This window comes from Rhinoderma darwinii, chromosome 5, assembly GCF_050947455.1.
Source record: "Rhinoderma darwinii isolate aRhiDar2 chromosome 5, aRhiDar2.hap1, whole genome shotgun sequence".
NCBI classification, from domain to species: domain Eukaryota; kingdom Metazoa; phylum Chordata; class Amphibia; order Anura; family Rhinodermatidae; genus Rhinoderma; species Rhinoderma darwinii.
This window is the reverse complement of record NC_134691.1, coordinates 42,758,716-42,781,134: the sequence shown is the minus strand read 5'-3', so window position 1 is coordinate 42,781,134 and position 22,419 is coordinate 42,758,716. Positions and strand designations below refer to the sequence as shown.

Genomic DNA, 22,419 nt, shown 5'->3' with positions numbered 1-22,419 from the left:
TAAGTGTTAAATCTGGCGCATTTCACGACTCAACTGATCCACAGCCATATCCTAAGTATGTGACCAGACGTGGCTTGCACGTTGCAAATCAAGGTTCTTTCTGGCGCACGCATTAATACATTTGGCCAACAATATATGCACCAAGAAAATAGTTGCACGAGACGCCAGAACAGAGGCGCAAAGATAATAAATCTGCCCCATTGTGTTTTGAGCCATATCCAGCAGAGATCAAGCAACGTGTGGCAAGTCACCCCCTGAGGCATGGCGACCCAATATAGCACAGAATCTCAACCACAGCGGGCAATGGCGATTCCTACAATGAGCTCTACCGCTATTTCCAGGAAATTAAAAGGGGTCGTCCGAGAGTATAAGAAGAGAAGCCAGCTGCAGGAGATGTAATAAGATACATGGATGTACGGCACATTGCTGCAGGTATAGTATACAAAGACCAGCGGGGAACACCGGGCACCTGCGCAGGATCAATGGCGAGTTTATTAATAGGCGAGTAACGTTTGGTTAGTTATTTTATCACATTCCCTGCCACGCCTTCCTTTCCTGCAGCAGTTTCTTCTCCTATACTCTCGGACAACCCCTTTACGTACCATTTGTTTGCCTGGGGATTTCCGAGAGAGGCAAAAATCCGGCATAGGGAGAGAAATACCATAAAGTAGATGATGACCCATTACATACTAGACAAACCCCCTATCATTCCTGCGCAGGTGCTCCCTGCCGCTCTTTGTTGACAGTACTGCAGCAATGACATGCCCATATACCCCAGAACACGTGATCGCTGCAGCCAATCACTTGCCTCCGTGGTACATGGCACATCAGCATTGGCTGCAGCGATTACGTCAGTATACAGGCACGTCAGCGCTGCAGCACTGTCAGCAAAGAGAGACGGGGAGCACCAGAGTTGCTGCGCTGGAACGTCATGGGATTGGTCAGGTGAGTCAATTTTTTTTTTTTTATGTTTCACGCCATTTCCACCGTTGGGCCAGATCTCAGAAAACCACTACACACAAATATATATTTTACTACAGTACTTATACGAGCATCCTTTTACTCCTTCAATTCCTGTATCCCGTGGTGTTGGGGTATGTTTAGACATTCCGAGAATTCACTGCAATTTGCCACACAATACACGTGGATGGTGTTTTCAAAATTCTTCATGCCACGGATTTCACCCTGTCAATGCATAGGGTGACATCCGCAGCACAACGAGAATGGGTCAACCTATTCTAGGCATACTTTTTTTTTTTTATATATATCAAATCAATGGCCTTCCATGAAACGCATACACCGGGTCTACAAGGGAGACGTCCCATTCTGGCACAAGCTGTGGACTCCCCTTCTACGATGTCCATTTGCCCTAATAAGGCATATGGACAGGAGAGGTCATCCTGAGACAGTCACTTTAACTCCTTAATTACCACCCTAACACCTTTTTATGGCAGTCATTAAGAACACTTATGCCCCAGCGCCGCCTTGTCACAACACTATGACGTAAGCCGGGTGTTGAAATGCCTATCGACAGCCAGACTCCTGCTCTAGCGGCCGGGATCAGTTACCTCCAATTCCGGCTGTTTAACCCCTTGGCTGCTGGGGTCATTTAAGTGGGTTCAGAGGGATGAAGCCATATCTGTCCACCCCACCCCCTGCATTCCACTAGCCCCCATGGTTTCCATGGCAGCCGGGGACCTAACAGCCCCCAGGTCTGCCATTAGTGCAGGTCTATTAGGCCCTGCCAGAAGCAAAATACACTGGCCAGAGTAATACACAAAAGCGGGTGTAAAAAATAAAAAAAAATATTGAATAAAGTTACTAATAAATAAATGAAAAATACTAAGTAAAAAAACAAAAAACATTTTCCCCTTAAAAAATGCTTTATTATAAAAAAAAAAAAAAAAAAACATGTCGCCACATGCAAAATGATCGGACCTATAAAATGATTGCGTTTCTCAACCAGCACTGGGAACGCTGTAAAAAATATATAATAAAAACAAAATGCCAGAATTTCAGTTCTGTTCACCCTGCCTTCCATAAAAACAATAAAAAGCGATCAAAACGTCATTAGTAACAAAAAAAAAAACCGGTACTAATGAAAACTACAAATCGTCCCACAAAAAATAAATCATACAGCTACGTCGGGGGGAGAAATAAAGACGTTACGCCTTAGAATATGGCGACACAAAAACAGATACTATTTTTTGTGCAAAAGTAGTAAAACATAAAAATATATATATATATATATAGATAGAAGTTTTGTATCATCGTAATCAATCGCAGAATAAAGTTACGTCGTTTACGCCACAGGTTTCCCCCAAAATGTCCCATTAAAAAATACGGAGGCCCGCATACTGCTATGTGTGCGGAAGATAAAAATCGTTACCGGTTCCGAACATACCAGTAATTACATCTCCCAATCACTAGCAGCGTTATACAGAGGGGGGGGGTATCACCACATAATGGCGCACACTTACCATACAACCCATGCTGACAGCGATCATATCATTAGTCACCCAATTTTTTCAGTAAACTAGAACAGTTTTCCAATAAGCATCGCTGTATTCCTATCTAACAGCTATCATACGTGGATATATACAGACACACAGAATTACGTTCTGTCATATCTATACTATGGTGCCATGACCTCAGAGAACCCTATGTAGAAGAATACAAATACCGTACTCACCCCCGGGAGCATCAAGCAACTCCTAAATCAGCCGGGGTCACCACTCAAACTTCCCTCTCTCCCAGCATGCACCACGACCCGCCAATTCCCTTCAGTCGCCCAATCAAAGAGGTAATGAACTTACTGCTTTTGTCTGCTAAATAAAGTTAATTCAATTTTAAAAAAAAAGTCCGCGTGTCTCCTAGCAACGAGATGCCAGGAAAGGGAATGTAAGCACGGGTCACCCGCTACATAAAGTTTATTGAAGAGAAAAAAAAAACAGTCGAGCAAGCGCGCATCGTTACCGTAGCAACGATTGGCATGTTCTACATAAAGTTTATTGAAAAAAAAAAAAGAGCAGCCGAGTAAACAATAATAATGCGTGCTAAGGTTCTAGTGACAGCGAGTTGTCCTATGTACAAGACAGGGCAAATAACCAATTACACAGTCATAATGGTCTTATATGGCTACTGGTTCCCCACTGATGTCCAAGACAAAAAAAATCTACAGGTTTCAGTAGGAGTTATGGAAACAAAGTGAGGCATATGTATTAATAATAGCATAGCACTAGTGTAGCGGGCGCCGTATAAACACGGGACACGTTCTTTGATAAATGGCGCAGCGACTAAACTACTCTGGGCCGTGCATTTTGTGGCTCACCTCCACTTTTTATTGCGGTGAAGTGGGCGCTTTTTTTTGGTAAATAAGTCACACCTCCTTTTTCTGACACTTCGCAAGCCCTACCGGAAGGGTGGCCACCAGGCCTGTAAACCAACGGCCCAGTCGGTACTGACAGGAGGAGGCCAGTGCAAGTAAAAACATGTTTGCCATCAATAGCAAGTGTGGATATTTTTGCATCAGACAGTGGGGCAGATTTACTATTGTTGTTGCGGCAGAATTCTGGCCTATGTTGCGCCCTATTGTGGCACAAATCAATTTAGACACATTTTATTATTGATTTGAAAAAGAACAGATGTTTACGTCTCATAGAAACTTTCAAAAAGTCCAGAAAATGGGTATGGTTTAGCGGAAAGAGGCATGGCTTAAAAAGACGCCGACATGCTCCAGCCAACCAACCGAGAGGTGGTATAAGGAAGAGAAAAGTGTCTTACATGTCTAGCAAAATACGCCAAATTTATCATACAGCGTGCGCAACTTTGATAAATTGGTTGCATGTTCTGACTGCCTGGTCTAAGTTTACACTGTCTAAATGTGAGAGAGTTGGTAAATCTTCCCCATCGTGCGCGCAGCCGGGTTACTTCCTATTCGGAATGGATACTCTCTTGCCAGGCTGCCCTGCCTTAGGAACGTCGCAGCATCAGGACTAGGTGGAGTGTGGGATTGGCGCCAGCGGGAGATTGTAGCGGGCAAGGCAGCAGAAAGACAGAGACACTAACATTCAGCAGCCAGACATGTGTGACCCGCCTGCACAACCCCCACGAGAGTCCAAAGCAGAGGAGGATACTGACTGAGTCAGGCCGGATTCATATCTACAAGTAACGTGTACGACACTAAACGTGTCCATAGGGCTCTATAAGCCTGACAAACGCCAAAAATATATGAACAGTGACGTCAGGTGCTTCCGGGGGCACAGCGCTTCAAGTAATGCTCTGCCCGGGGAATTCGAGGGAAGTATCCACTGTATGCCTATACAGTGGGATAAGCCGCTACCTTCCCCAAGACATATACTTCGTTACTCCTCCTGACTTATACCTCAGACGGATAAGGAAGAAACGCGATGTGAACCAGGCCTAACAGGAAGTCATTGTCTGTCTGAATTGAGTGGAAGTCAAGCCCCCCACACCCACCATGTATCCGTAAAAAAATACCTAACATCTGTTTGGTATTTTTAAGTAGATGGCAATGCTACCCATGGGGCAAACTGCTCAGTGTGCGAAAACGTAACAAATCTCCGTGCAGACCTGGTCTGACCTGGCATAGCTCAATAGCTGCACCGCATTCTGCAAGCATTGCACCATGTTGATGAATATGATGCATGCTACACTAAAGTTACATACTGGCATACCACTCAGCGGTACTCCTGTAGTAAAGGAATCGTCCGGCTTTAAAAAAAATAAATGATTGGTGGCAGCGGTCAGGTCCCGGTAGGCTACATCATCACTGCTGCGATGTAAATAGAGAGAACGTCGGGCACCATGGGATCGTTGGGGGTGAGTATTGGCTTATTAATTATTTTAGAAGCTGGACAGATTTTATTTAAAACATTTTTTTTTAAAGCTGGACAACCCTTTTAATAAATATCACTAAGGTAGGCAAATTCATCAATGAAGTTACTCTAAGTTTGCATTTCAATTGCATTACAAAAAATGGCACAGTGCAGTGTAAGCTATTCTGCAAGTACAATCTGCTGGCTTATAACAGTATTAGTAAATGTACCTCAATATAGTAAAGAGCAGGTAGTCACACAAGGTCATCTCATGGTCAAATCAATGTCCGGGCCCAATAGTTATGGACAGCGTTGGGGTCCTTGTTCCTGGGTTGTCACCATTGTAACCATTAGGACTAAGTGGATTATAGTAAATGGGTTTCCCCACAATTAACTTCTATGATGTGTCAGTTAGATAGGCTGCAAAAGTTTGTTCAATGGAGGTTCAACCACTGGGGACCTCCAATGATTCCAAGAACAAAGAGGCCCCGTCTCCTTAACAGAGAGGTGATGAAGAGTGCGCCGTCACTGTCCATTAAAACATACATGATACAGAAACATGGCGAGTGTGGTCAGCTTTTTTCTTATATCCATTTCACTTCAGTATACTGGGTTCTCTCCGCCACCTGAACATCAAGAACGGGAACAAGAGCCCCTTAATTCTCAGGACGGGTGTGGGTACCAGCAACCACATCCACCAATGAAATTTTATAAAGTACATTGTGGGAAAAGTCGTTTTAGCTCTGTACTAGGGGATACCCAGATATTTTATAGTTTTCATATATAGGGCTACGAGTACTCTGCAACTCGAGACACATGATGGGACTCATATAATTCAAGATGGATAACTTCCTTTTTCTCCCCATAGACATGAATGAAATTATTGTGTGACTGATTTCGTTGCACAAACTTTCCATTGACTTTTATGGACAGTGACTGTTGAACGACCCAAAAGTTTTGCAAAACTGCACATCTTGGTCCCTATTTCACAGACACACACATATATATATATATATATATATATATATATATATATATATATATATATATATATATATATATACACAGTGAAGGAAATAAGTATTTAATCCCTTGCTGATTTTGTAAGTTTGCCCACTGTCAAAGACATGAACAGTCTAGAATTTTTAGGCTAGGTTACTTTGACCAGTGAGAGATAGATTATATAAAAAAAAAAAAAGAAAATCACATTGTCAAAAGTATATATATTTATTTGCATTGTGCACAGAGAAATAAGTATTTGATCCCTTTGGCAAACCAGACTTAATACTTGGTGGCAAAACCCTTGTTGGCAAGCACAGCAGTCAGACATTTTTAGTAGTTGATGATGAGGTTTGCACACATGTTAGATGGAATTTTGGCCCACTCCTCTTTGCAGATAATCTGTAAATCATTAAGATTTCGAGGTTGTCGCTTGGCAACTTTGATCTTCAGCTCCCTCCATAAGTTTTCGATGGGATTTAGGTCTGGAGACTGGCTAGGCCACTCCATGACCTTAATGTGCTTCTTTTTGAGCCACTCCTTTGTTGCCTTGGCTGTATGTTTCGGGTCATTGTCGTGCTGGAAGACCCAGCCACGAGCCATTTTTAATGTCCTGGTGGAGGGAAGGAGGTTGTCACCTAGGATTTGACGGTACATGGCTCCATCCATTCTCCCATTGATGCGGTGAAGTAGTCCTGTGCCCTTAGCAGAGAAACACCCCCAAAACATAATGTTTCCACCTCCATGCTTGACAGTGGGGACGGTGTTCTTTGGGTCATAGGCAGCATTTCTCTTCCTCCAAACACGGCGAGTAGAGTTAATGCCAAAGAGCTAAATTTTAGTCTCATCTGACCACAGCACCTTCTCCCAATCACTCTCAGAATCATCCAGATGTTCATTTGCAAACTTCAGACGGGCCTGTACATGTGCCTTCTTGAGCCGGGGGACCTTGCGGGCACTGCAGGATTTTAATCCATTACGGCGTAATGTGTTACCAATGGTTTTCTTGGTGACTGTGGTCCCAGCTGCCTTGAGATCATTAACAAGTTCCCCCCGTGTAGTTTTCGGCTGAGCTCTCACCTTCCTCAGGATCAAGGATACCCCACGAGGTGAGATTTTGCATGGAGCCCCAGATCGATGTCGACTGACAGTCATTTTGTATGTCTTCCATTTTCTTACTATTGCACCAACAGTTGTCTCCTTCTCACCCAGCGTCTTACTTATGGTTTTGTAGCCCATTCCAGCCTTGTGCAGGTCTATGATCTTGTCCCTGACATCCTAAGGGTATGTTCACACGGCCAAATTTCAGACGTATACGAGGCGTATTATGCCTCGTTTTACGTCTGAAAATAGGGCTACAATACGTCGGCAAACATCTGCCCATTCATTTGAATGGGTTTGCCGACGTATTGTGCAGACGACCTGTTATTTACGCGTCGTCGTTTGACAGCTGTCAAACGACGACGCGTAAAAATACAGCCTCGTCAAAAGAAGTGCAGGACACTTCTTTGGACGTTTTTGGAGCTGTTTTCTCATAGACTCCAATGAAAACAGCTCCAAAATCGGACGTAAAAAACGCCGCGAAAAATGCGAGTTGGTAAAAAAACGTCTGAAAAGCAGGGTCTGTTTTCCCTTGAAAACAGCTCTGGATTTTCAGACGTTTTTGTTGACTACGTGTGAACATACCCTTAGAAAGCTCTTTGGTCTTGCCGATGTTGTAGAGGTTAGAGTCAGACTGATTAATTGAGTCTGCGGACAGGAGTCTTTTATACAGGTGACCATGTAAGACAGCTGTCTTTAATGCAGGCACCGAGTTGATTTGGAGCGTGTAACTGGTCTGGAGGAGGCTGAACTCTTAATGGTTGGTAGGGGATCAAATACTTATTTCTCTGTGCACAATGCAAATAAATATATATCATTTTGACAATGTGATTTTCTGTTTTTTTTTAATATAATCTATCTCTCACTGGTAAAATTAACCTAGCCTAAAAATTCTAGACTGTTCATGTCTTTGACAGTGGGCAAACTTACAAAATCAGCAAGGGATCAAATACTTATTAACTTCACTGTATATATATTAGTGCATATTTATTTATATTTAGTGGTTTAGGTGGCATTAGTGTTGCAGGGTGCTGTCACCATTCTATGTTTGCTGTATATCTGCAGTCATGGGTGTTCTTGCACCTGCATACATTTTGTATCATTTAGTTGGAATGTGCTGTTCAAATTTTTGTTGTGCTTATGGTATCCATATATGTGGGGTTAGTGACTGCCTCCACTTGTTGTTCTTGCACTCCTCCCATTCTGCCCTGGGTGATTTTAATCAGTTCAATGCTGGATCCTACCATCCCCAGGTATATATGTAGGCTTAGTCCCAGTTCTGGGTGTATGTGCAGCGTAGGTTCCCACCTTACAGAGGTCGCCTTGTCGTGGCAGGTGGGCTAACACTTTTTGATCAAAATGTGCACTAAGAACCTCCCTATTTGTAAGTAGATTTAGCTTTAGTGCATATTTATTTATATTTAGTGGTTTAGGTGACATTAGTGTCGCAGGGTGCTGTCACCATTCTATGTTTGCTGTATATATATATATATATATATATATATATACATACACTACCGTTCAAAAGTTTGGGGTCACCCAGACAATTTTGTGTTTTCCATGAAAACTCACACTTATATTTGTCAAATGAGTTGCAAAATGACTAGAAAATATAGTCAAGACATTGACAAGGTTAGAAATAATGATTTTTATTTGAAATAATAATTTTCTCCTTCAAACTTTGCTTTCGTCAAAGAATGCTCCATTTGCAGCAATTCCAGCATTGCGGACCTTTGGCATTCTAGCTGTTAATTTGCTGAGGTAATCGGGAGAAATTTCACCCCATGCTTCCAGAAGCCCCTCCCACAAGTTGGATTGGCTTGATGGGCACTTCTTGCGTACCATACGGTCAAGCTGCTCCCACAACAGCTCTATGGGGTTGAGATCTTGTGACTGCGCTGGCCACTCCATTACAGATAGAATACCAGCTGCCTGCTTCTTCCCTAAATAGTTCTTGCATAATTTGGAGGTGTGCTTTGGGTCATTGTCCTGTTGTAGGATGAAATTGGCTCCAATCAAGCGCTGTCCACAGGGTATGGCATGGCGTTGCAAAATGGAGTGATAGCCTTCCTTATTCAAAATCCCTTTTACCTTGTACAAATCTCCCACTTTACCAGCACCAAAGCAGCCCCAGACCATCACATTACCTCCACCATGCTTGACAGATGGCGTCAGGCACTCTTCCAGCATCTTTTCAGTTGTTCTGCATCTCACAAATGTTCTTCTGTGTGATCCAAACACCTCAAACTTCGATTCGTCTGTCCATAACACTTTTTTCCAATCTTCCTCTGTCCAATGTCTGTGTGCTTTTGCCCATATTAATCTTTTCCTTTTATTAGCCAGTCTCAGATATGGCTTTTTCTTTGCCACTCTGCCCTGAAGGCCAGCATCCCGGAGAGGCCTCTTCACTGTAGACGTTGACACTGGCATTTTGCGGGTACTATTTAATGAAACTGCCAGTTGAGGACCTGTGAGGCGTCTATTTCTCAAACTAGAGACTCTAATGTACTTGTCTTGTTGCTCAGTTGTGCAGCGGGGCCTCCCACTTCTCTTTCTACTCTGGTTAGAGCCTGTGTGTGCTGTCCTTTGAAGGGAGTAGTACACACCGTTGTAGGAAATCTTCAGTTTCTTGGCAATTTCTCGCATGGAATAGCCTTCATTTCTAAGAACAAGAATAGACTGTCGAGTTTCACATGAAAGCTCTTTTTCTAGCCATTTTGAGAGTTTAATAGAACCCACAAATGTAATGCTCCAGATTCTCAACTAGCTCAAAGGAAGGTCAGTTTTATAGCTCCTCTAAACACCAAAACTGTTTACAGCGGTGCTAACATAATTGCACAAGGGTTTTCAAGTGTTTGCTAATCATCCATTAGTCTTCTAACACAGTTAGCAAACACAATGTACCATTAGAACACTGGAGTGATGGTTGCTGGAAATGGGCCTCTATACACCTATGTAGATATTGCATTAAAAAACAGATGTTTGCAGCTAGAATAGTCATTTAGCACATTAACAATGTATAGAGTGTATTTCTGATTAATTTAATGTTATCTTCATTGAAAAAAACTGCTTTTCTTGCAAAAATAAGGAAATTTCTAAGTGACCCTAAACTTTTGAACGGTAGTATATATATATATATATATATATATATATATATATATATATGTACACAATACTACTAGTACTAGTTTATGGGCAACAGTATCACGGGATCCTGCTTTGTCCCTATGAGCACCACATGCAGGCCAGTCAAGATAACTTGACTGAATGTCCGTCCCCTTGACAGGGAAAGTCGGGAGGCCCCCATACATATAAGATCATCTGACTTCTGGGCAGGTTAAGACGAGTATTGTCTAATGTGTAAGGCCATGATTGGGGCATCTATTAGTTGTGCAGGGGCACAACTAGAAGTAGGATTAGTGGGAATTGGTGCCAGTACTCAGGAGGTACCAACAATCTGTTCTACATAGGCCAGGGTATTTAGATACAGAACAAGGGCAGCAAACTAAAAGTTTGTCTAAGGTGAAGGAAAGCCAAGCATAACAATGCACCCCAAAATGCTGATCCGGGAGCCATAAGGTAGCTTGCAGTATTTGCACCTCCAGTTACTGAGCCCCCTTAGAATCGTTGAGTGGCTTCATGTGATTCCTCTGAGTTCTTCATGAATAGTACTTCCAACTTAGGGGCCTACACATGAGACTTCTTAGATTGACCAAGACAACAATATGCAAATTAAGAGTCAGTGATCTGAGTGGATAAAACTATGCAAATATTTCCCACTTTCCATTCCCCCTTAAAATCTTTGGGAGATATGGAAATAAATAAACGAGCGTGCACATTGCCATATTGCCCATAGGAGATAACAGAAAATGACCACCCATGCGTGGCCCCTTGTATGCTGAGAGCCCGACCAGGCGCCCACATTCCCAGAGTTGGTGGTGGATCAATGCTATGAGATCCACCTGATCAAACGATTATGGCACATGCTGGGGATATACGTCTTAAAAGTCATTAGTTGGAAAAGCTGCAATAACAAGATATGTAGATAATTTAATTTTTTCATTTTTTACTCTACAGATATAACCGCGCAGCCCATTCTTCTCTTCCATCCATGTATGACGGTGCAGAATTTTACTACCCAGGGATTTGTTTTCCAAGTGAACAGTGGAGTATTGTATACTGAGATTAACCAGCGGCTGTCCGGTCACCAGAGAGCGGTCTCTTAGGAAACACTGGTGATCTTCTTTCTTTGTCATTACAATGCAGGAAGGGAATAACATTCCAGTGACGACCCCCTGTCCAGTATCACCGAGTCTCGGTCCTCTCCTAGACTACGCAGCCTTACATCATTGGGTAAGTGTTTTCCATTAATATATGTTTATCGTGTCACAATCCAAAAACTTTGTCATCATGTTACAATTACTGAGCGTCACAAGGTCGTCACTAAAGCATGAGAAGTGGGGAAAGTATGAGCTGCTAGCAACAAGTTACAATTATCTAATGGGTGGAAACGCGTAAAGGGGTTCTCAGTCATTAACAGGCACATAAGATGGAGTTCAAAGGTCTCAATGTAGACTGTGACATTTTATATGGAAGGATCGACACTAGCACAATGACTGCAATTACTGCAACGGTATCACTGTCAGACCAAATATAACAGTTCTGTAAATCATCCGTCATGATAAATATGATGCACACCAAGATGTATAACAACAATATCTAACATGATCTGTAAAAGTAATAAAGTGCAAGAAGAAACTATTTAATACATGCTACCTAGTAGTTGGGCAACGTCAGTGTATCCACTCCTGTGTTTGCCTAAAATAAAGCTGAAGAGCCAAAAACTGCATTAAAGGGGGTGTCCAGGTTGGGGGACGTTTTTTATACTGATGACCTATCCACAGGATAGGTTCAGTATATGATCGGTGGAGATCCGACACCCGGACCCCGCACCGATCAGCTGTTCTGGGCATCAGATGTTATGCAGTGGTCGGTGCAGGAAGCAGATGGCTCCATACACTGCATAGTGGCCATGCTGTAGTACTGAAGCTCTGCTCCTATTCAAGTGAACATCCAGAACAGCATGTTGCGTAATTGAAAATCCACAATAAAAATCTGCAACAAACCAGCTACGTGTGCATGGGTCTTATGGAGAAACCCCTCCCCATATACCCTTTTTAGGCATTTGGACATCAAAGAGGGTCCCTGGAGGATCCAGCCAGTCCTTAATGGACATCTGATCTTAGTAGTTTCGGGAGCAATTCCGACTACGACAGACCCGGCCCATTTATGTATACGTAGACGACTATTCCCTTAAATGGCTGCCATGTAATACTAAATTTCCCCTACAGCAGCAGAACTCCTTTAATAAATAGTGCCCTCCAGCAGACGTGGTCCTTGAGACCCTTTAAATTTTGCAATCTCGCAGTATTTCTAATACATGTCATTTCTTTCAGGCAAAGTGATGGGCTTTGACATTGAGCGTTTTCTTGGCTACGTGAATGAGGGTCTTCTCTGCTGTATATGTCGGGATGTCCTTGAACACCCGTTACAAGCCCCCTGTGAGCATGCGTTCTGTGCTTCATGTATACATGGATGGCTCGTTCACCACAATAACTGTCCTGAGGACAGACAAGGACTCTCTGTCACCGACCTAAGACCATTGCACAGGTAATAATATTGTCAGGTGCAGCACTGTCATGGAGACCTCGTGTGCATTCAAATCACCCGATACAACAAAATCAAATTCTTATCTATGGGGTGCGCAAATGACTTTAGCAAATAAAATATATGCCCAAATCTTATTCTGTAACACCCAATAAATTCAGTGCCACAGAATCGTGAGATCTTTTTTAAGTCGTTTTTTGTGGCACAAAATAACATCTTATTCACGTAAAGGTTTTCTGTATCACAAAATTTCAGCAGTGTATTCTGTGTCACAAAATTACATTTACACTTAGTGTATACAAAATGTACTGAGAACAAATGTGCGCCCTATACTTACCTGGCTTTAATAGTGCCAGGTGTGCCTGTATATGTGGAAACACCAATGTATTTGTTGATAACACAGGAGAAATGTTTCCTCTCTCAGTGGTGCAGCCTCAGGCTTTGGGCTTGTGACTTCAAAGAATCATGTCTCAGCTTGGAAGTTAATTATTTTAATGTACTTAAAAGAACCTTTTTGGGGTTTCTTCTGGTAGGTCTCCATAAAAGGGGTTGTCTTGTGAAGATAACCCATTTTTAAAAAGAAGCCGGCTTCTGTACCTCTCAGTGATCAGCCACCGCTGCAGCGGAAATGTAACCAAGCATGCTGGCAATTAAAATGTTATTCATGGATGCGCTGGTTTCTCCGGCGCCACTCTTACACAGCGGCTCTCCATTCCGGCACATGGAGTGTATGGACAGGGGTTGTCGTAGTGAGAGAACTCCTTTTAATGTGACTATCTAGGAATATTTAATATTACTTTTAAAAACTGCGGCGTTCCCCCTGCTCAGTGGGCGGTGGCTAAAACCTGTCCGCGCAACCATCACCCGACTTGTGACGTCACTCCTCCTAAACCTTACAGGGGAACTGCTCCAGTGTTGTAGTACTTGTTTACCAGAGCTGGTGCTAAATTTCCTGCCATTTGTTCCTGTTGGTCCCTGTGATTTTCCTGTGATTTACCTGGCTTTCGTCTGGACCCCATGATCTGATTATCCGTGTACCGACCTCTGGCCTGAACCTGACCTTGTCGTCTTGGACCTGACATTGCCTGCCTGTTACTGACCCGGATCTGTTTTACCATGAAACGTTTCTTACCCTCCATTTGTAGCCCAACCATTTATTGGGAACTATCCTAGAGACTATCCTTAGACTCCGCACCCCAGGTTAGCCTAAATTAACTCAACATTGTTCTCAGTCATTCATTGTCCCTGCCTGCTGCCAAACTTCTCCTGCGCTAAATCAGCACTGCAGTCCCTTCAATGTCAGGTTTACCGGGAGTCCCAGAGATTGGACCGCCAATCATAAAGTGATGGCACATACTAGTGATATTCCAACACTTTGTAAGATGGGAATAACCTGTTAAACAAACTACTGTACATTTTTGTGCCATTTAGGCAGACACATAGCAGTCCCGTACTGTATACAGATGCACTTTAAGGCGATTTTGGTGCTGAGATGTATTAGGGTACAGTGGCTTAAGCTTATGGGGCATTTTTATTTGAACACTATATATTACTCTTATGAGGTGCAGTGGGGCTTAAGGATAGGTTGTATCTTTTTGTGATTTCAGTATGGGAGAGACTATGTGTATTTTCACTCTTGAAGGGGGTGCCCATCAGGGACATTTATGGCATATCCACAGGATGCATAAATGGATATGGATGCACCTCTGGGACCCGCACCTATCTCTAGAACGGGGCCCCCAAAATCCCGTTCTACCTTACTGGGCTCCCGCTGACTGCCGGCCACTTCCGATTTAGATGGTCTGGAGTTACGATACTCCCATAAAAGTGAATGGCAGTTATGGAAACAGTGTAGCTCGCATTCTACGCTGCTTCCATAACTGCCTAGCACTTCTATTGGAGTTATGGAAACAGCGTAGCTCAGCGAGCTACGCTGTTTTCATACCTCCCGACCATCTAAATCAGGAAGTGGCCGGGAGGCAGCGGGAGCCGAGAAAGGTAGAACTGGGATTATGGGGCTCCGCTCTAGAGATGGATGCGGGTCCCAGTGGTGGGACCCTCACCAATCTGACATTTATGGCATATCCTGTGGATTTCCAGTCTTTGTTTCTTAGCAATATTGTAATGTGAACCCCTTAAAACTGTTATTTACCCTGGTGCCTTTACACCTGACATGATTGTAAACCCTCTACTCTTTTATAATATATTGTACAGAGCAGAAGTCACAAGACTTGCAGACCTTTGTAGGTGCATTGAAAGTCTTAATGGTTTCTAATGCCATACTTCTGGGATTTTCATACTAAGGCTAAATAGTTTGTACTTTTTGTAGGAAACCCCCTTTAAGTGCTGGTAATGCCCATACAGAAAACAGGCCTGATCTTGCCAGCAAAGCATGAGACAGTGCAGCGGGTGAATGCACAAAGCTTTATACTGTAGAAAGAGGCCCCATACCCATGCCTTGTTGGGCAACAAGTGCCCCTCAGGCCACCAGAGTTGCCCAGTACTGTGGTTGAGTAATTACTTGTAACATACACTATATTGTCAAAAGTATTGGTGTGCCTACACATTTCACCTCCAGGAGCTGTTATGACATCCCATTCTAAATCCATAGACATTAATATGGAGTTGGTCTCCTCTTTGCAGAAAAAACATCTTCCACTCTTCTGGGTAGGTTTTCTACAAGAAGGTGTCTCTGGGAATTTTTGTCCATTCATCCAGAAAAGCATTTGTGAGGTCAGACATTGATGTTGGCATTGTGCTTGGTGATGTAAGGCTGGCATGCAGCTGCTCGGCCATGGAAACCCATGCCATGAAGCTCCCGGCACAGTTTTTGTGCGGATGTTAATGCCAGAGGAGGTTTGGAGCTCTGCAGTTATGGCGTCAGCAGGGTGTTAGTGGCTTTCATGCACTATGCACCCCAGCACTCGGCGACCATGCCCCGTAACATTACTTGGTCTCCACTTCGTGGCTGAGTTGCTGTGGTTTCTAAACACTTACACTTATAATAATATCACTCACTGTTGATTATGGAATATCTAGGAGAGAATAAATTTCATGAACTGACTTGTTGATATAGTGACGTCCTATTACAGGACCACAACTGAATTCAATGATCTCTTTAGAACGACCCATTCTTTCACAGATGTTAGTAAAGGCGACTGCATGGTGAGTTGCTGGATTTTATACACCGTGGCAGTGGCACTGAATGAAACACCTGAATTCAATGATTAAGAGATGTGTCCCAATACTTTTGTGCATATAGTGTATGTTGAATAATGATTATATTTAAAAAATGTATTCAACTATAATATGTTTCTGTATTCATCTAGGTACATGCGGAACGATCTAAGCCGACTTCAGATCCAGTGTAAGAATTACAGAAGTGGCTGTGAGATGGTTTGCTCTTTGGAATCTATAGATAAACATGAGAGAGAGTGTGAATACTGTCCTATGTCCTGTATAAATGCCGGTGAGTTCCTGATCGTTCATTATCTTCCCATTGTAAGTAAAGTTCTGAGTGAGTTTCCTTGTGTTAGGCTGTCCTGTCCAGTTTGAGAGAAGACATCTGGATAGCCACCTGGCAGTGTGTGAACATCGGAGCCGGGAATGCCCCAGTGGTTGTGGTTATACCATTCTAAGCGCTGAAGATTTACGGCATAACTGTATCGCTGAACTCAGAACAGAACTTGAGCTTCTAAGGTAAAAATCTTTACACACACAGAACAATTCATCTTCTTGCAATCTGACACATCTGGTACCTGACCTGACAACTACCTGATCAGAGATATTGTTGATACAGATTGTAACTCAGTAATACAAGTTACTAAACTTTCTACATAGATTATATTTATACATAAGGCTGGGGCTACACGGCGACTTTGACCGCGACACAGGTTGCACAACCAAAGATCACTGTGTTGCACTTCCTGCATCGCAGTTAGTCAAAGCGAATGTGACCACATTTTGTCCTGTAAGTTGCTGTGACCGCGACACGTATTGATTCCTGATCACCTGATGTCTCCAGATACATGACATGTTTGTATCACACAGAATGTCTAAAATGTTTGCTTGTGGGTTTGAAGAGGTGTGAACTTTTTTTGGCAGAAGGGGGCTTTTTTATTTTTTTACTGTGGGAGTAACAGGTTAGCAGGGAACACAGGAACTGTGTGTTCCCTGCTGTCCCTGTATACAGATTACTAAAAACAGTGATCTAAGGGTATGTTCACACGCAGTGACCAAAAACGTCTGAAAATAGTCCGTGTGAACATACCCTAGTAGTAACACCCCTTTAGATCACTGTTACCAGTGATCTGTATACACAGACATGTAGAGAAGACTCATATTGCATCTTCTCTGCATGCCTCGAAGCCTCCTCTGCACAGGGAATCCCTATGACGTCATTACTGACATCACAGGTTTCCTTAGAAACAGCACAAATGCAGAAGTAGCGGCTCCTGCATTCAGGAACACAGCGCTTAATATGAGCGCTGTGCTCAGGGTTTTTTGTGACCGGTAGATGATTATTTCAGTTCCCTGTCATAGTACAGGATCAGACTGTCTGTGTGATAGACCGATCCTGCCGATGGCACTGCGTGCAGGAGCGCCCAGTGGCTTCAAACTCTGCACGTTAATTAATGGGCTGCAGGCACAAGGACGAGTTGCCCATCAATGTAATAATAATAATAATAATCTTTATTTATATAGCGCCAACATATTACGCAGCACTTCACAATTTGGAGGGAACATGAAACAAACAATATCAGACATTACATAGTGACAAAGATCATTTACAATTCAAACCTGGGGAGTGAGGACCCTGCTCGCAAGAGATTACAATCTATGAGGACATAAGGGAGACACAAAGTGTAATAGTGTTTGTTCTGTACAATGGTCCGGCCATTTTTATACACATGCGGCGGTAACATAAAGCTGCATGAGCCGGTCACCAGCCACTATCCGTGTATGACGGACATGAAGAGAAGGAGTGTGAGGGAATCTTATTCTGATGACTAATCTAGAAGGAGGGCCAAGGAAAGGAGTCAGATTAGGGAATTTTATAGGCATGTCTAAAAAGGTTTCAGGGCACATTTAAAACTGTGGATATTGGGAATTAATCTGATTGTCTGGGGTAGCACATTCCAGAGGACGGGTGCAGCACGAGAGAAATCCTGGAGACGGGAGTGGGAGGTTCGGATTATGCTGGATTATAATCTAAAGTCGTTGGCAGAACGTAGAGCGCGAGTAGGGTGGTAGAGAGAGATGAGGGAGGAGATGTAAGGAGGTGCGGCACTGGGGAGAGCGTCGTGGGTGAGAGTAATAAGTTTGAATTTTATTCTGAAGGGGATGGGCAACCAGTGCAGTGACTGGCACAGGGTAGAGGCGTTGTTGTAGCGGTTGGTCATGAAGATGTAAACAGGCCATAAAGCACCGTTTGCTGTTATAAATATCTGAGAACTACAAAGATCATAAAAAATCTCCGGAAACAGACCCATTACAATCTCATTTTGTATTATCATCATCATCACATGTTTAGAATTAGGGTTATACGGTATTCACTTACTGAACTGTATGTCAACTTTTAGATCTGAAATTATATGCAGAGTGGAGGAGACAAAACAAGAGATGGAATCAAGACTTGACTCACAGAGACGACACATGGTCCAGAAAGAAAGTCTTTTACAGGCTGAGATAGAAGAGCTGAAGGTATTTATGTGTCTATTCCCATTTCAGCTGTGTAAAAATACATTTCCATTTATGAAAGATATGAACACAAATTTACATGAGCATCAACATATACAGAAAACAACATATACAGTAAAATTCCTTTAGTATGGAGATAATGGGACCTGTTAGGTTAAAAGGGCCGTTAGATGCACAACCATTTGGCGGTATCTTTGGCCAATAACATTACAAACTATTGTAACTATGCACAGAGAAAATATGGCAGATGGAGCCGGAGAAAAATAGATCATAAATGATCAGTCATCAAAGGGGTTGACAATCTCTTTTTGTTAGTAGGGTCGCCCAACAATAAACTGATCACAGGGTGTCTCACTGCTGAATACCCCATTGATCAACTTTAATCTGTGTGGCAGAAAGTGCTCAATTTCCCTGCAGCGCTATCACTGGAGAAATAATGCATTACACAGAGCCTATCAATAGGCTGTCTATGTAAAGCATGGACCTTCTGAAGCATGCAGAGTGAAAGACCCTCTATGGTAACTATTCCCCGACTGGGCTAATCGATGAGTATCCTAAATAGAGCTCATAGAGCAAAATAGGGTATTTAAGAATGGGTTTTCTAGACTAGACCACCCCTCTAATTGGCTGATTTTACCATAGAATTCCAGTTCCACCACCTCTGTAGATCGCGTATGATACAGTGATTTGTTCTATGGTGTTCTTTGAATTTCATAATAAAATGCTAACATAAAATCTGCCACTATCACTTTTTTTTTCAATCTGAGGGGTTTCATAATTTGTTATCTCTGCTTCTGGTTATGTGAAATTCCAGATTATAGACGCAAGTCTAAATTCTTGGATAATACTATAAAACGTTTTATATAGAAAGGTGCCTAGTCATGAAATGCAAAAATATATTTTCTTGTAGCATCAATGTTTTCATTCTGGTTATCATGACTACGTCCACATATAAATTCCGTCAGCCGCCACTAGAGGGAGCTTAGTGCATACTGTTTTATTATTGCGTTCAATGTACACATAGTATGCAGGAAGTCCCTAGTCTCCCCCTAGTGGTGGCTGCAGGTTGCCATAGTGTTTCATTTAAATCTAGAAAAACAAAGATCTGACTGCTATAAAGATATATATTAAGAAATTAATCTGTACAGAATTTTGGGCCTAAAATGATACGATGTTAAAGGGGAAGAATCGCTTTAAGGTTTATATTACAAAGGTGCTTATTTCATGTTATTATTAAACTGAACATGCTATAAAATAATCGCTGCTGTTAATTTTCTCAATAATGGTTTGATTACCTTTATGTCTTCTCTTGTACACCGTTTTTGACTTGGTTTATTCCTTCAGAGTCAGATGTCACAGCTCCTATCAGATGTGCGGACTCTGATGGCCTCAGAAAGACAGCACCGGCAGGACCTGGAGCAGGCAAACCTGGAGAAGCGAGAGCTGATGGAACTTCTGAAAGGTTTACAGCGAGAGTGCAGAACAAAGAACAACGATGAAATACATAAAACTTCCAGCAGCCATCCTTTAAGTCGCCTCGAAATCCTCAAGAGAAGAACTAGGGAGGTTACAATCATCGGATAGGATATTATTGAGAAGTTTCCAGTCAATAGGCAGCATCTAGTGAGGATTTTCATCCTGTAACCGTTGTTCTCAGCGTCATTTATTTTTAGAAGACCTGGGATAAAAAAGAAGTTACAACATTTACTTACGTTATTCCTCTATCCTGTAGTCCAAGCAGCCGCAGAGGCATTTAGGGTTAATCCCCCGCTGCTAGTTGTAGGACAGGTGTCAAAACGTTAATCAGCCTAAGTCCTTTCCTCTCCCAGTTTGCATGTACACACAGTAGTCGCGCTGTTGTAGTGCGCCAAACCGATGAGAAACGCGGCAAGGCCGCAACATTTTTTCCATGCATTGCTGCAGTGTTGCGATGCGGTTGCCGAAAAGTAAGTTCACACTTCCCTGAATGCCCATAGCAGCAGCACAGGCCTATGAGGATGTAACAAGATCCCTTAAGGGTGGGAAACAGCAGAGTGAATAACCGAACATCCAAAAGAGCCTTCTCAGAGGGTGTGAGCGGCGCTCCATGAGGCAGCCCTGCAGATGTTCTCGATAAGAATCGATGCCCGTTTCGACCAAAGGCTGCTCTAGTGGAAAGAGCTCGGACACCCGCTGGGATGGGAACTACTTCTTACTCATTGAATGCCATCTTCCTGTATGTATTTGCCTGATAAAGACACTAGTACAGTGTTGAAACGCGTAGCCACAAATAAAGACTTCATTATAATTGAACTTATTTGCCATTAATGTCAGCAGCGATTCTTTGGAGTCCTATATATCTTTTTGAAATTTTACTTTAATTGCTCCTATTGCTTTATCGATCTCGCTACCGGTTGGGACTTAGCTGCAGCTGAAATTAACATCCTACCCAGCTTACATCAGAGTTGTACCTGAATTTGCACAACTCCTACAGGTGAGCGTAACTGCCACTTTTTGCATTCTATTCCTTCACCCAACTCTGGTGACCTGCACTATGTGGCGCCGTGCATTTTATCTTCTAGATATCTTCCTAAAGTTGGTTTTGATGCCTTGTGACCCGTCTTGTCCTGCAGGTGGTCACAAAAAAAGTTTTCTACCAACTAGATATTGAGGCAGTATCCCACATCCAATGTGCATAGCTTTCCATCCTCCTCAGAGACAGGATCAGCACAAAAAGTTAGCAGTACTTTCTCCTGCTTGATGTTAGAGGACGGGCACTTGGGTGAGAAAGATGGCAAAGGTCTCAGAACCACTCAATCAGGCACAATCAAAAGGTAAAATTCTCTGCAGGCCAGCGCCTGGAACTCACTGACCCTTTTAGCGGATGTGATCATCTTGTAGGGTAACATCTTGTAGGATAACAGGAGTAGCCTAGCCTCCTGAAATGACTCAAACATGCTTTTAGACAACCATAGGCAGGTCCCATCTGGGAAGCTTCCTAGTTCTCAGCTTTTGGATAATTGTGACAAAACACTTTTTACCAGTGGCTCCTTGGCCAGTACCTCGATGGTTAGGCCTAAGACCTTTATCAAAGTCATCCTAGAGAAACTGCAATATATCATAAAGGGACAGATCTTCTGGGGCCAACTAGTGTGGCAGGAACCACCTTCTAAAACTGCCAATGACCCGGGTATATGCCCTGCATGTGGCAGGCCCTCTAGAATGCAACAGAGTAGAGATAATCAAATCAAACAGCCCCATTTAATTTAGTAAAGGCAAGTTATACGCCATACTGTCAAATTGAACACACTGAGGGTCTGGGACCGCTGGCTGCCCTGTGACACCAGTTCTGGCCCAAGAAGGAACCTCCAATAGGTGTCTTGACATCCTAAAAAAAAAAAGACAAACCGTGCCTTTTTTGGCCAAAAGTGAATAATGTCTCTGTCCTGCCTGTCCTTTGCCAGGACCCTAGAGATGATCGTCATTTAAGGAAACTCATATGCCACCTTGACTTGGATCGGCTTTCCCTTCAAAAGATGAAGCAATTACTAGAACGCTACAGACAAGGCCCTCAACTACCTGATATTGGAGGAAAAAGGTAATTCTGCTGGGGCCCAGCAACCCTGGCGCCTAGAATAGGAGCACCCCAGCCTCTGCTAGAGGTGTTTGTCATTAGAACTATCCAGAATCATGGATCTGTATTCTTGGTTCAGCCACGTTAGGGAACTCCCTGACAAGATGGACGACTCCTCTACCGAGCCTAGTTGTCTGTCTCACCTTTCTAGCAACTCCTGTTGCAGTGGCCTCATATGTCATTTTGCCCAGAGTCTCATCCATAGCAGCAGACATAAGTCAGAGGACCATCTTCTGGTGGATAGCCACAGGTTTGATCTTCACCACTTCCCGTGTCTGATGGAGTCCACCCTTTCTGGAATTAGGCTCACCGACATGTGAACCGTATTCAGGATGAAGCCTACCAACTCGCACCCCCTGGCAGGGATGAGATGTGACCTTTCTGCGTTGATCAACCACCCCAGGTTGGTGAGAAACCTGATTATCTTACCCGTCTGCTTCTCAAGGACAGAAGATGACATAGCATTAATTGTCTAAATAGAGTATGATCATCATGCCCTTC

General features: G+C 43.0%; 2 protein-coding genes across 5 annotated transcripts in view; one reads left to right on the top strand and one right to left on the bottom strand.

Moving 5' to 3' along the window:
* The window catches only part of RAD54B (RAD54 homolog B), a 63,403-nt gene extending 60,578 nt beyond the window's left edge, over positions 1-2,825 (bottom strand). Inside the window, exon 1 of the mRNA XM_075825912.1 lies at positions 2,693-2,825. The gene's annotated coding sequence lies outside the window, so the exon portion shown is untranslated. The remainder of the gene's footprint in view (positions 1-2,692) is intronic.
* Positions 2,826-2,861: 36 nt separating this feature from the next.
* On the top strand, positions 2,862-20,597 carry LOC142651339 (E3 ubiquitin-protein ligase NRDP1-like). Of its 4 annotated transcripts, XM_075825915.1 has the most exons (8): positions 3,040-3,207; positions 11,016-11,102; positions 11,205-11,291; positions 12,395-12,608; positions 15,935-16,074; positions 16,142-16,304; positions 18,188-18,308; positions 19,650-20,597. In XM_075825915.1, the coding sequence occupies exons 4-8, from the start codon at positions 12,403-12,405 to the stop codon at positions 19,887-19,889; spliced, it is 870 nt and encodes a 289-aa protein (XP_075682030.1). In that variant the 5' UTR covers positions 3,040-3,207; positions 11,016-11,102; positions 11,205-11,291; positions 12,395-12,402; the 3' UTR covers positions 19,890-20,597. The 4 variants fall into 4 exon arrangements, with proteins under 4 accessions (XP_075682029.1, XP_075682030.1, XP_075682032.1 ...); XM_075825914.1 differs by lacking the exon at positions 3,040-3,207 and adding an exon at positions 2,862-2,901 and having other exon boundaries at positions 11,016-11,291; XM_075825917.1 differs by having other exon boundaries at positions 11,016-11,291; positions 15,935-15,972.
* The last annotated feature ends 1,822 nt before the right edge of the window (positions 20,598-22,419 follow it).

Excerpts from the sequence above, each read along its gene's own strand:
- LOC142651339 (XM_075825914.1), top strand. The coding sequence starts at position 12,403 with ATGGGCTTTGACATTGAGCGTTTTCTTGGCTACGTGAATGAGGGTCTT. Across the intron at positions 12,609-15,934 it reads GACCTAAGACCATTGCACAG|GTACATGCGGAACGATCTAA; the intron begins GTAATAATATTG and ends GTATTCATCTAG. Across the intron at positions 16,075-16,141 it reads TATGTCCTGTATAAATGCCG|GCTGTCCTGTCCAGTTTGAG; the intron begins GTGAGTTCCTGA and ends TCCTTGTGTTAG.